At 37.6% G+C, this 14,441-nt stretch overlaps 1 protein-coding gene across 1 annotated transcript in view; it reads left to right on the plus strand.

The window, feature by feature from the left end:
- The window catches only part of DOCK2 (dedicator of cytokinesis 2), a 154,243-nt gene that overhangs the window by 41,029 nt on the left and 98,773 nt on the right, over positions 1 to 14,441 (plus strand). Inside the window, exon 26 of the mRNA XM_030283811.4 lies at positions 11,693 to 11,841. Within this exon, the coding sequence (XP_030139671.4) occupies positions 11,693 to 11,841 (149 nt within the window). The remainder of the gene's footprint in view (positions 1 to 11,692; positions 11,842 to 14,441) is intronic.

The raw sequence follows: 14,441 nt of genomic DNA on the forward strand, positions 1-14,441 counted from the left end.
TAATAGATTGCTGGGTGCTTGTAAATGCAGCTTGTCTGATGTCTTGAAATAAACAGCTGGGCTATCATGGGATATGTCTACCTCAGGATGCGTTGTGAATTTTAAAAAGAGGACCCAGTTTCTAATTCTGTATTTTTTTAAGTAATAATGAATACGAAATTTTGCTAGGAGGATTTCTAATTCTGGAGACCTTTTATAAAACCAATAAATGGTGGGTTTTGCAGAGTGCTGACCAGATAATTAATACATTTTATTTTTTCCCTGACAGGTAGTTAGTGGATTCATTTAGTCTTAAATTTGTAGATGAAAAAATGAATTGCCCAAAAGCTCTCCAGTATTTTTTGCTAACATCAAACACTTGACAGCAGAACCAAGCTGAAAGCATGAAGGCAGCAAATCACGCTTGGCTGATTGATTTGCCAGCCCTGCTGTTTCACGTGTATCCTGTATACCTGTGTGTTGTGATGCAAACTTGTAATTGGCAGTTAAAGTGCATCCAATACATAATATGTAAAAATTAACTGCTTGTTTATGTGCTTGTGGGGATTACATGTGCAAGATCTACCTTAAAATGTTTTTACTCTGATAATTAATACTTGTATTAATAATTGATAATACTTGGTGTATAATTATATAATAATACTTAGCTGTGTTCTTTTTAGAGGAGTCTGTGGAAATTGATTGATTGTTTTTTAATTTATTAGTTTAAAACAAGAGAAGTCCTCTGAAGAAGCACTTGCTCAAAACAGAGAAATCAACTTGCTCTCATTTTAAAATAAAACTGAAGTATACCCTCTTAATTTTAGCTTAGTCATGATATATTGTTTTAGCAATATCATGACTTATGTAGTGATCGTACTAACAAGCAGTTAACTAGAAAATATTTATTTAAACATTTTGCATGTCAGTAGTTTGATGAAGTGACAGAATAAAACAGCTCCTTGCTGGTAATGTAGAATTTAGGATTGTCATTATTTTAGAATTTAAAATGCCTGAAACTGACAACTTTGCTTTTTATTTTAATTTTTCTTACTGGAGTAGCAGGAACACCTGTACACCATCCTTGGTGCAACCTGGTCAGGGCCAAATAGACTCTTGCAAACATATTTTCTGTTTCCTGAGATGATTCCCTGAAGTTGTCATTCCTGTAACACAGAATGGCCAGCTAACAATGCTCCTATTGCCTCTGTGGTGTCACCCAAGTATCTTTTAGGGTTTTCAATATTGGAGTTTCTATGTTTGGTAATGATCTTTACTCCTTTCCTTTCACCCAGCTGCCACTACATTACTAATGGCAGAAAATCATCCTTTACATAATTATAGGGTGTTTTTTTAAATCTAAATGATATTTTTCATTCTTTGCATTTATGCTTTGTTTTCAACCTTAACATTTTAATTACCATAGGGGTAATAGAGTACATATAGGGTAATATAGTACATATATATATATATATATACTATCTCTCTCTATATATAGTATATACAATATCATAGTCCACATCATGTTTAAGTGCAGGCACTGAAGAATGTGAAAATATCAATACAAAATTAAGTATCAATATCATAATATAATAGATAATGTAATATTATTATTAGATCTATTATTATATAATACATAATATTATAGTGGTATGAAAACATTTCTGTGCTGCTGTAAATAGCAAACAAATCTTTTTTCATTTACATTGCTATGGCTTAAAATAGAGAATTCTAAAAGTGCTTATTTTGCTATACATTAAATCCAATTGATTTTCAAATTAATTGGGTAGAGAACCAAGTGTGTGTGGGGTGTAGACACTGCCTGATTCATTACTGCACTCAATGAGCTGGAAGGTCATTAACAAGAATGAAAGCACATGTAGGCTATCTCAGAATAGGATGCAGCATGATAATTAAGGTAAGATTGCCAACAGTATCATTAACTAAAGTTCACATTTATCTAAAACAGGTAGTACTTTTTTCTGCCATGAATATGGAATATATTTAACTACACTGCTAATTACAGCAAAGTCTATTAATTTGCGTATGTTTCAGATTGTCCATTTTTCCTCCAGACTTTAGTCTCTTTCCAGGTAGTTCATTGCAGTTGTTCAATTAATTTACATCCATTCCCAGAGGTATTATCTTTATAATTCAATTGGATTGCACATACTGGCATTTTTACTCTTTGACCCATTGATATTCACAGCATTTTCTAAAGAAGCAGACTTGTGGAAAACATAGGTAAATGCTTCAGAAAAAAATTTTAGAAGTCAGTGAAATTTGCCTTTATTAAATAAGTCACACATGAGCCTGAAATTGGAAACCTTGAGGGTAAACTGAATTTATTGCTAAGTATTCCCAGGCATTCAAAATTTCCACTGTAGACTCGTGGAGTGCTTTCATCAGATAGGAAATGGTCCCGTGCACCTCTGCTGTAATTGATCTTCAAAGGCCTTGCAGCACTAAAGCACTTTTAGAAGCCTTTAAATTACATTTCTATTTTTTGTAGAGGCATTGATTTCTTGTTCCCACTCTGTAACTATAACACAACTCAGAGAGGTTATGGGGTGCAGGTGTTTGAGGGGCTGAGTGCAGGATGATGGATGCTTTCCACTGCTTGTGCACTTTCACCGTGGCATTTAGGAATGTTCTAACAGGATGTGTGAGCAGACACTTATGCAGCCTTGTCTTTGGAAAAGATTAAGTCCTTTTTGGTCAGAGGACAAGAAATCTGCTTAATTTTTGACACTTTGCTTTTAGATTTCTTGGTATTTTATTATTTTAAAATATTAAAGTGACAGAAATGGTTGCCTTATCTCATATAAACACCTCTAATGGGATTTTAGAGTCTCTTTTATGATGTAAGAAACTGTCTCCTGTCATGTCTGTCACTCTGTTTAGTAGGATGTAATGGATTATTCTCTCACTGTTGTGAAGAGATATTGTTAGAATTGTTTAATTTCTACATAAAACTACTTTTCAGGGGTTACTGTTTCATTTGTTTATTTTTAGGAAACTTATTGCCAAAATTCTCCCACCATCTTTCTGCTTCTGAGAAAATAACATATTAAGATATAGCTGTTCATAAATCACATGGAGGTTTTTATTGTAGTTTGTTGCTGAGTTTACAGTATTTGGAGCTAGATGTTTATTCTAAGCTGGGCCTGGAATATTTACTGACATTATGCTGAAACTTGTAAATGAACAGCCTTGAGAGAACTGTTTTTTATTGGTGAGAAATGAATATAAAGTGCTTCAACACACAATGGAATGTGTATGTTTGACAGCGGTGCTTTGGACATTGCATTCCCTCGTGGTCCAGTCCTGCAGAGGGGTTTGTGCTGCAGCAGAACTGAGATCGCCCCAAAAGCAGGAGCTCTAGGTAGGGCACACAGATGGTCACTGGCAGGGTGGAAATTTGGTTTGTCTTGGCTGGAAATGCTGGCCCTGTGCTCACTGTGGCTCCAGACACGCTGCTGCATGTTCAGCATATGCAAACCACTTGCTGATTTTGGAAGAACAGCAGCAAGAGACATATGTTAGCACCAGGGGTTAATTTGCCAGATGCCAGAAGAAATGCTGAGACTGTAGCATTTTTTTTTCCTCATTGAAGAACTCTTTCTATTCTTTTACTGTTTAAACAAGAGAAGTATTGAACACACCCCTAATCACACTGATTCCTAACACTCGTGTACATTACTGAGTTTTACCTGTGAAATACGTGGTTTCATTTCACCAATTGAATATTTTTGCTAGTTTGTGTTGATATAGTGTATCATTTTTACCTTCAGGATTATTAAGAAAAAGGTTAAAAAAAAAAAAGCAGTAGGAGGAGTGATTTCAGGTTAAGTGTCTTTCAGTTTAATTATTATGGTCAGCATTGAGTTACAGATATTGATTTTACTATTATGATCTTACAACCTGGTTCCTACTGACAAGAGTTCCTAAATTTTTGGGGCTTTGTGAGGGTTTTCTGTGATTTTTTTTGCCCCTTCCCTGTGTTCAACACAACTTTGAAACATTTTTAAAATACTTGAACTTGGACATTGTTCATGCATGTGACTCTGCTGTTTTCAGCTACTGGGAAAAAAATGGAAATTAGTCACTGTTCATATATTCCTTTATAACCTTCCTTTAAACGTTCTGTATAGAAACCCAGTCTATCCTGTAGATTCAGTCTTGAATTTTGCATTTGGCTTCTTTATTTATTGGAGTGTTTTTCAGGGTACATTACCTCTAAAACATTACTTCAAGTCATATATTTCAAGCATTCAAATTTTGCCAGTTCTATTGCTGCAATATTTGATATAAATGAATATGGCATAAACACATCTGTAGGTATCTGTAGGCACACATTTTTGATGAACATATGCAGATTAAAGCCATTACTTGTGTTTATGGAGGAGTAGGAGACATGCTTGATATTGCAACTGAAAACTTTCTGTTAGACTTGACCCATTATGGCGTTTTTGTAGTTACATTTTAATAAAATCTTGTTATGTGGTGGGAAATCAAGTTAGGTAAACAAATTTTAACAAAAAGCTTCTAAATGTATGTGCATCATGTGGTTTATAATTATTTCAAATAGAAAAGAAATCAAAAACATATTAAAGCACTTGATACTGACACTTATTGGGTGTCAGTAAAATGAAATGAAGAAATGTGAACATTCACAGAATCATAGGATGGCCTGGGTTGGAAGGGATGTAAAAGATGAGGATGTGCTGACAGGGCTGTGTTGCAGACTGCAATGACTGCAAGCTGGAAAAGGCACCAGGGGCTGGGAAAGCTGCCTTGGCTAGAGCAGGGCTGTGATGGAAGTTCTGGCTGCCCTGGAGTGCCTGGCATTCCTCAGCCCTCACCAGTGGGGACACTGGAGCACGCACCTGGGAGCTGAGGTGGAGCCATGTGCACGGCTCCTGGGCTCAGTGCTGTGCTGGGGCTGCTGGTGCTGGACCTGATCCGTGTCCTGTGTGCTGCCCTCACAGCACCCCTGTGTTTCTCCTTCCTTCATGCTCCTATTAGAGTCCAGGACACAAAGACAATTTACATCTTGCTGTGCTGTCAGAATCTGTAGGTGACCAGCGGTACCTTCCTTTCTGAGGCTCTTATCAAAGCTGTGAAATTTTAATTAAGATTCAACAATGAATGAAAAATATATAATTTTAAAATCATTATTCTTGGGCTCACCAGTAAACCAAAGAGTTAAATTGCAAATAACAAAGAGGAAAGACTTTTAACAGGAAGATTGCTGCAGTTGTGAACAGATGTCCTTTGTGAAGAAGCACAATGCTTTAATTGAGCACTGGCTGCCATCAGAGGTCTCACCTCATTGAAAGAATGTTGTTCACTGGCTTTATTTTTAAGGCTTTGTTCTAAATCTGTATTCAGATGACACCTATGTCCTTATTAAATTGGCATGCCAGTTTTTAAGTGGGCATGAAGCCATTCTAACAGATGGATATGACTACAGGCATGCCAGGGAATCAAGAGAAGTGTTTCCTAAGGGACACAAAAGTGGTGTTAAATCTTTATTACCATTTTGGCTGCACATATGAGGCAGTCAGGAATGAAACCCGTCTGTGATTTTTGCTGAAGGAGACCCAAATGTCTTTTTTAATGACATGATTGCATTAATGACTTAAGAGATTGAATTTCATTTACCTGGTATATAAGAAATCATTACCTATCTTCCAAAGGGAATAAGGTGAATAGAAGGGTTAAAAAACCCAACTTAAACCCAAAATAGAAAACACATAGCTGCTTAATCTTGGACAACAATGGATCTAGCTCTCCTTATGCAGGAAGGTGCTGCCAGGGAACCTCTCCAAGAAGTGTGTTGGAATTTGGTCTTGATGAATATGCATAATACTAAATCTTTTGACAGACCTTAATGAAGAAAATGCAAGATGCTCAAACTGTATGTTGATGTTTTATGTGTTCAAATAAAAGTTGGGGCAGTAGAATGAAAACAGTCAAACAGTTGGGCTTTTTCATGCTTTTGAACATTAAAGAATAGATTGCTGGCAATGTTCTTACATTATTTATCCAGCAGAAAAGAAAGCAGCTAGTATTTAAATAGGCATCTACTCCTCTCCACGTCTCTCCCTTGTCTGTCTAGAGCTTTCTTGGGGCATGGAAGGAGGTGTGAAAATGTGAATTGCTTCATTACAGACTAAGATTTGTTTGGGTTGGAAAAGGCCCTGAAGAATGAGTCTAACTGTAAACATAACCCTGCCAAGTCTGCCACTAAACTATGTCTCCACATCCACCCATCTTTAAATCTCCCCATCAATGGTGACTGGGACTGGTGACTCCATCAATGCCCTGGACAAGCCCTGAGTTTCTACTACTTGAGAGAGCAACATCTTCTCTACACTCTCAGGGAGTTGTGGAGGAGGAAGGTCCCCCCTGAGCCTCCTTTTCTCCTGGCTGAGCCCCCAGCTCCCTCAGCCCCTCCCCATCAGACTGAGCTCCAGCCCCTTCCCCAGCTCTGTTCCCTTCTCTGGCCTCCTCCCTCAGTGCCTGTCTTGCCTGAGAGCCCCAGGACTGGGCAGAGCCCTCAAGGAGTGTCCTGAGCAGTGCCCAGCGCAGGGCACAGCCCCTGCCCTGGGGCCAACCATGGCTGGACAGGCCAGGTGCCCTTGCCTCGGGCACACCTGGGCACACCTGGGCCACGTTCAGCTGCTGTCAGCAGCACCCCAGGTCCCTCCTGCCTGGAGAGCAGCCCCTGGCACTTCACCCTGGAGCAGCTCTCCCTGCTGGCCTTGGCCCACCCACCCAGGTCTGCCTGCAGAGCCCTCCTGCCCAGCCCAGTGCCATCCGCAGCCTTGCTGGGGGAGCATCCAGTGAGAGCCTAAACCATCAACTACAACATAAAGTTTTACTTTAGCTATTTGTTCAGTTACAGTCTTCCACAATTTTCCTAATTTTTTTCTCCTTTTCCCAGGCCAAAATTGCTGATATTTAAATAAACATTTGGCTAATTTTCCTTACCTAACTTGTGCAATGATACCTTAGTATTATAATCAGAAATTTATATTTGGTGCAATAAATTTTCTTTGTCCCAAGATAGTACAAAAATTTCTTATTTTATGCGATGTCCTAGTGAAAGAGTTTTAGCTGGGTTTTCAAAGATACAAGGAAGAAACTACAGGTTCATATTTACTTTAGTCCACCTGCAGGCTCAGGCTAAGATCAGGCATACCTTGCTACAAATACTGGGTTTTTTTCCAGTTGCTTTGGTTGTATGTATTTTTCATAATACCTTTGAAGTTCATCCTCATATGGGATGATTTTAACTGGTAGGGGTCTTCTAAAACCTAATTAGTTTTTCCTTTTCTTCTATTTATGAACTATGTCCATGAAGTGCATTACAAAATTAAGAAATTCTCCTGTATAATCAACAAGCTGAGTTTATCTTGCAGCCAGTCAAAAAAAAAAAAAAAAAACATAAAGCATTCACATTAACCAAACTAACTAACATAAAAAATTAATTTTCTTACTAAAATCTATTGATCCTTTTCATGTTAGTATTAATGTAAAGTTTGACCTTTTTTTAAAGGAAATAATATAGCTAAGAAGAGTTAAACAACCTTTGAATTTCCATGCAGCTTGACACTTCAACATTGTTCACATCTGGAAGTGCCTTGTAAATAATTGATCAGCTGCCTATGTTAGGAGATTCTGTATGCATCAAATATGGATCCAATCTTAATTTTTATTGCCGAGTATGACTGGGATTACTGAAGCTTGCAGAGCAATTAGCTCCAAAAACTAGAGGAAACTGGAGGAAACCAATTGTACCTTCTGCCTCAGCTGTTCTCTCAGTGCAAGAAGAAAATTTGGTCTATGCAAGAAGCCCTGCCTTCTCCATGTTGAAAGAGTATGGAATGGCTCTATATGGAAGAGAAATTGCATCAAGACTTGATGCTTTCCCCAAAATACATGTGTGTGGTTTTTAAATGAGCTGTAGACAGCAGCAGGCATTTTGCCTTCTGGGAGGAAGCTTTAAGTGACCTTTGAATGCTGGTATGGAGGAGTTTTAAATTCAATATGGTTTGCTCCCACTCCTCTTTAAGGTGTTTGGTGCAACTTGTTAGTTATGATCTCATCTATGCTTCTTGATTATTGATCAAATGGGTATCCCTGGCATGTGAAGTCAGAAGTAATTTGGTAATTGATATACCCATAACACTTACTTTGAATCCTAGGGTTTTATTTTCTATATGAGGACAAATTAAAAATGTACTTTATCTAGAAGACAGAATTCCTCTTGATCAGTGACTTTGCTCAGTTTAGTCTCTTACTTTGCTTTTGAAATAAAGCTCCTTAGGTATAGGTTTTTATTATCCAGTTGCTCCCGGTAACTTGGAAAGCTACCCCAAAGGAATTTTTGTATTTGGCAACTGTCAGACAGTTCAAAGGGACATCTAATAGCTTAAAATTGAGCTGGATATTATTTTGAAGGAGTGAAAGCAATAATTATGTTTATCCTGGCAGATGTGAGAGTGGAATGTGCAAAGAACCTTCCATCTCCTTTGTGAGAGGTGAAAAGTGACTGAGATGTCACATAATGTGATGTGACTTTGAACTTTGCTGTTACAAGCAGCCTGTTAGTATAGCACTCCCTACTGATACCTTTTGAAGTGCAAGTGTTTTCAAGACATTATTTTTAAGAATGGTAGCTGTGGGGAAAGAGTTGCCAGCTGAATTTCTCACATGCTGCTGATTTGGAATATGTATTTCTACGTGTCATTGCAGATTAGTTAAATGTTAAATGTATTTGTCTGTTCATCTTCATGTTGTTCATCACATGTTACTGTGTCTGTTGCAGATTGTTAGAGTAAGTTATGAATCCTTATTCAAAGTGTAATTTCTACAGAGCAGGTTGAGAGCAGAGAACTTGTGGCACAAAGTGTTGCCATGGGTAGAAGTCTGCTGTAACTGCAGAGTTCAGGTAGGGAGAGGGATGCAGGTGAATTTTACTGCCAAGGGTTTGCTTGCTGTATGAGATCCGCAATGCTATAGAGAAATGTGGGGTTTAGTTAAGAATGGATCATTCCTTCAGCATGTCCTGCACACAGAGAATCTGGAAAGGAACACAGAGATAGAGCAGAGTGCAGACCAGAAAAGAAAAATTTTACTATATGGGTATTTCCCTACAGGTTAAATATGTGTGAAATAGAGTTTATGTCTTACTACAGATGCTGTGAAAGTTCTAGGGATTAAAATGACAAGAAATGGGTTTCACCTATCTGTCTTTAGAGTAATGGGTTTGATATAATCTCTTCTGATACAGGTCAGCTTGATGTTTGAGTCCATGGATCAAAAAATGACAAGTCCCAAAAATGAAATTATTTATGTATACAGGCATATATATATACCTTTGTTCCTAACTTTCTGATAGTCTCTGTCCATTTTCCAGAGATTCAGGATCTCCTGTAAATTTCTTGCTGTGTTGTGGCACTTACTAAGCTTGTCTTCTCTGTTCAGTTCCTGAGTTTTCATTATAAACTGGTCATTTGCAGTGCACCAAGCTCCTGTCATGCTACCTCTGATTAGCAGTTTTGGCAATAAAGGATCCTAGAATAGTTGAAGAATACATGGAAGGAATCTGGGAATGTGTTCAGTCCAAGCTCCAGCTCAGCAGGAGGTCAGCTCTGAGGTCAGAGCAGGTTGTTCCAGGACAGAGACTGTGAAACCTGTTAGTTCTGCTGCTTGACTGACCATGTGAGGGGGAGGCTTTTCCTTACATCCAGCCTGAACTGCTTGCTTGGCTTGTGATTCCATTTTTTGGTTTCATCTGATCCATTTTAAAATCTGTTAAATCTGTGCCATCTTTCAGTAAGACTCTTGCACTTACAGTCCTTCTGCTAAGCACCATTAAATGGAACTTGGACCTTAGACTACTGAAGGACAGTTTCCACAAATAATAGTGAAAACAGAACTTCAGTTTGTTTACTAGCTTTTTCAAGAGTAGTGAGCTAATAATCTCTTTTATAACTTGCACTTATTTATTGACTGAATGTATAAACCATTTATTTTAAAGGTCCTATCACATTTCAGCAAGTTTTCTAGGCATTGCATGTAACTGTTTTGGTTGCTAATGATGTTTGTTTGATTTAGTTTTGGCTTCAGCTAATAGCACTGCATTTGTTTCATTTACAATTAGTCAGAAGTGGTTCATTGGGCAAATCAAGAAAATGTTTGCTAGGTACTGAATTGCATCTCAGTTTCAGAAAACTGGTAACATTTGCTGTCTACAGCTGGTGATCACGAAGCTGCCAGTCCTGCAGGTGTTCTCTGTGTGCATGAACACAAACCCACACAGAAGAGCTTTAGGAGGGCTGGTATCCCCTGCTGCTGGGCTCCACTCTGTGTTCTGTGAGAGCAGCCCTTTGGTTCCTACTGCACAGGGGAGTCTGTGGCCTGCAGAAAGTGCAGAATTCGGCACAGTGGGCTGTGTGAAATTCATTTTTATGCTGCTGTTCAAACAGGTCTTGTGTTGATATGTGTTCTTTAACTGCTCTCTTACTGGTGAGTTTGTAATTTAGTTATTGGATTAGATTTGTCTTGTAGCTTGCAATAATTGTCATAGAAATAGTTACCAAGAGTAGAGATACTTTCTGGAGCAAGAAATTATGCTGCTCTTCAGACATTATTAAAAGCTCTTGGCTTCATGTAGCTTGGAGCTGTTACTTCAAATAAGAATAATCTGCAGAGACTGCTTCTGCTGCTTCATCTGCAAAATTCAGGCAGTTATAATCTACTTTCCATTCCTTTCTCTCTTTCCCTCTTCTGTCCCCTCTTCTGTCCCCTCTGCGTCCCCTCTCTCTTTCTTTTCTTCCTTCTCTCACCCTTCTGTCTTCCTGTACTAATGTCCTCATTCTGGGGGCATTCTGAACCCCTGGCTTGTTTTACATCACATTAGATAAAGTTTCACCATATCTCAGCCTGCCCTTGTTTTCAGGGAGTGCACTGTGTGTCCAGGTACTCTATATCATTCTTTTAAAAAGGTGTATTTTTTTTATTCCTGGATAGATATTGTTCTCATTAAAGTTATTTCAAATTTGTGTATTTCTTACTCCTGACATTTCCTGTAAGCACCTCTCTCTGAAAAAGTCAATGTACGTGTGAGACTGGAATGTAACTTCATATTTGTGTCAGCTTCCTTAAATTTAAATAGGGGTGAATGTATGTACAGCTCTCACTATCAAAGGTTTGATAGGCCTTTCATTAGTCTTTTATTTGTCTGCATTCTTTCATGTGCCTTCAAAAGATACGTTCCAAAAATTATGCACATAGTTCTGTCCTGCTGCTTGTCTTATTTTCAGAAATAAGTTAATAAATACTGTAATTTTCTTACATTAAAATCCTCCATTACTTAAACACAATTAATTTCAAGATGTTTTGTATGTAAGTGAGTAATTTATCCCCAAGTGTTTGATATAAGCTGAACATCCTTCAGAATTTAACAGAAGGAAATTATTTTTATCAGGAACTTTTGGTTCTGATACATGAAAATACTGTTGACTTATGAAAATACCACACAAGTTTGAAATATTCCTGAGGCATGACTGGAAAATCAACAATTCCACGTTGGGACTATGGCTGTTAAGGCATATTGTGTGTCACTGTTTGGGGGAGGGTTTCTTTGCACGTATTTTTGCATTTATATTTGTTGTTAAGATAATTTGCTTTCTTTCAGAATGCAGGGACATTCTGCTTCCTGTGATTACAAAAGAGCTGAGGGAATTACTGGAACAGAAGGAGGATCAGCAGCTCCAGGTCCAGGAGAGGAAATACTGTGTGGAATTACTAAATAGCATCCTGGAGGTTCTGAGCTGTCAAGACCCTGTAAGTATTAATGATGATGTAGAGAGCCCAAGTCTGTAGAAAGCCTGAGCTGATTAGGAAGTAAATTATTGATGATGATTAATCTCTTTCGAATATTTAGTACAAGTCACTGGCAAATTGAACTTTTCTCCAATTTTTCATAAACTTAAAGCAAAGGGCAGTTGAGGTACTGAGGATGAATACTGACTCCTGAGTAACCTGGCCCAGTTAAAGCTCTGCTCATTGCAGGGGGCTGAACTACATGACCTTGCAAGGTCCCTTCCAACCACAACTTTTCAATTATTCTCTAATTATTTTAATTACACAGAAGAAATTTCAAATTTCATCTCACTCCTTTTTAAAAATCCCTGTAGCTTCTGAAACAAATGCTTTTCACTGTACAAATGTTGTAGGTATGGTTTCTGCTTTCAGCTACGTCTGGGTAAAACAGATTACTCTTTACTGTATTTCACTTGGAGACTGTAGTTTCTTTATCAGATTTCTGACATTTTGGAACACTGAAATTTTCATCTGGATTTTTTTTTTCTCATTTGAGAGAATGTTCAATGACTTTTTAGTCCCTCACTTTTTAATGAGCAGTAGGTTATTCAGTGAAACTTCTCAATAATTTGAGGCATTTATTCTGAGAAAACATCATAAGTAGTTACATTAAGAGAGCTGTAATTTCCTTAACCTGTGAATACGTGCTGATTTTTCCTCAGCTATAGTTTTCTGATACATATGTTCAAACTTTGCAGACTTTGGATAAAGGCAAGCTGTCATTTTAGGATTTTTTCACTGTGGCTCCTTGGATCATTTCCTAGTAAATGAAATCATTACAACATATATCTTGATTTCATAAAAATCTTTGATACTGCTGAGGCTTTTCAGTTTGCACAGGACAATCTTTCCATGTGTATTATGAGCTATTTGCCTCATTGGTTTAGACTTAAGCAGTTCAGGAGGGATTGATTCAAGGGGATACAAAAGAAATATTGGAACATTTAAATTTGAAATGTAATTCTTAAGATAAATGTTGAAAGCATGATAGGGCAAAAATTGAAGCTATCATCTCATAAGGCTATAATGCAAAGTAACCAGTTTTGTGACTGTATCCTTTAAAAGATAAAACACAGTTGTAAAGCAAGATGGAGTAATGCTTTCTTTGTGTGTACCACATAAAGGAAGTTTATTTTTGAATTTAACAGTTGCTGTCCATAGCAGCAGTTGCTGACATGTAAAAGACTCATTAAAGCCTACTGAAAATACAGTTTTGTAGCTCATCTTTGTGTGATTGAGAACATTATGCAGAACAGCAGAAGAATTGCTGCAAATTTAAAACACATACATTAAAAAATGTATATTGAAATTTGTTCAAGAGAAGTGACATTTCTGCAGTAGTTTCTTTCAAGGAAGGTAAACGAGATTCTCTGTGAGATGTTTGGGTCACCATTATCTACATATTCTGTTTGCAGTGAATACTGATGCATTTCTGATATAAGGAGAAAAGTCCCTGGGGGTACATGTAAGTCCAGCAGTGGTATCAGAACATGCTGAGCCCTCTCGAGGCATCATATTCCTAAGTAATATTGTAGAATAGTTGGGGTATCAACTAAAGAACCAGATGCTTTTGTTGCAGAAAGTCCATACCCTGGCCTGCCTCTGGCAATTCAACTGCTGGTCAGAGAAAATATGGATTTTGGAATATATTAATCATGTGTCATTAACTGTAACACTGGGCTTTGTAACCACAGCAGCAAATGTGTGGCCATCACTTGTAGCTTTTCCCTTCCTTGAGAGAGGAATCCATGGATTATTATTGCATTTTTTAAAATCAAACACTGATCTTGCTTTAGTACTGATTATCTTATATTAAAATGACTTATCTGAAGCAAGAAAAAGGAACAAAGGAAGGGAACACAGCAGCATCCAAGGATCACACAGTCATTTGTCTTTGAGAACCACTACAGATTTCTCTGGAGTGTAACACACATGTTTATTTTCCAGCTAAAGTGGGAACTCCTGTTTCAAGGCTGTGTTTGCCTTGCAGCAGAAAATCCTTTGTAACCTGCAGGCAAATGAAAGAGTTCACTTATAGCTAAGTTATTGTTTGGGCAGTGTCCTTCAGAATGCCTTTCTTCTGTGTGTCTAGATACAAACAATTTGTTTGGTAATTAACCAAATTATTTCAGCTGGGATTACTCTTGAACGCTAAATTGAATGCAGTTTTCTATTCAACAATTCATTCCTTGCATTTCTTAGCCTCCTTCTAAGAAAATGGATGCTTTGACCTGCTGGAGGAGAATGCTTCAGCCTTTGATAGCACAATCATGTTACAATATTAATAACACCAATGTCTTGTCCTTATTTCTTCTGTTTTTTCCATCTCAGTAGACAAACCTAGTTTCAGATTAGTATTCAAAACTTTTTGGAAACTTAACTTGGATATTTTTGCATTGCATTTATTCTGTGAAAGTCATCAGAAATAGAAGGCACACAAAGGACAGGGAAGAAAAAGCAGCAGTAGTTGTTCTGTTTCATGTGGTGAAAATTTATACTGTGAGGTGATCTTTCAAGTAGTTACAGAATTTTTGAAGAATGTGATTTCTTTGTCAAAGGAA

Source organism: Taeniopygia guttata, chromosome 13, assembly GCF_048771995.1.
Source record: "Taeniopygia guttata chromosome 13, bTaeGut7.mat, whole genome shotgun sequence".
NCBI classification, from domain to species: domain Eukaryota; kingdom Metazoa; phylum Chordata; class Aves; order Passeriformes; family Estrildidae; genus Taeniopygia; species Taeniopygia guttata.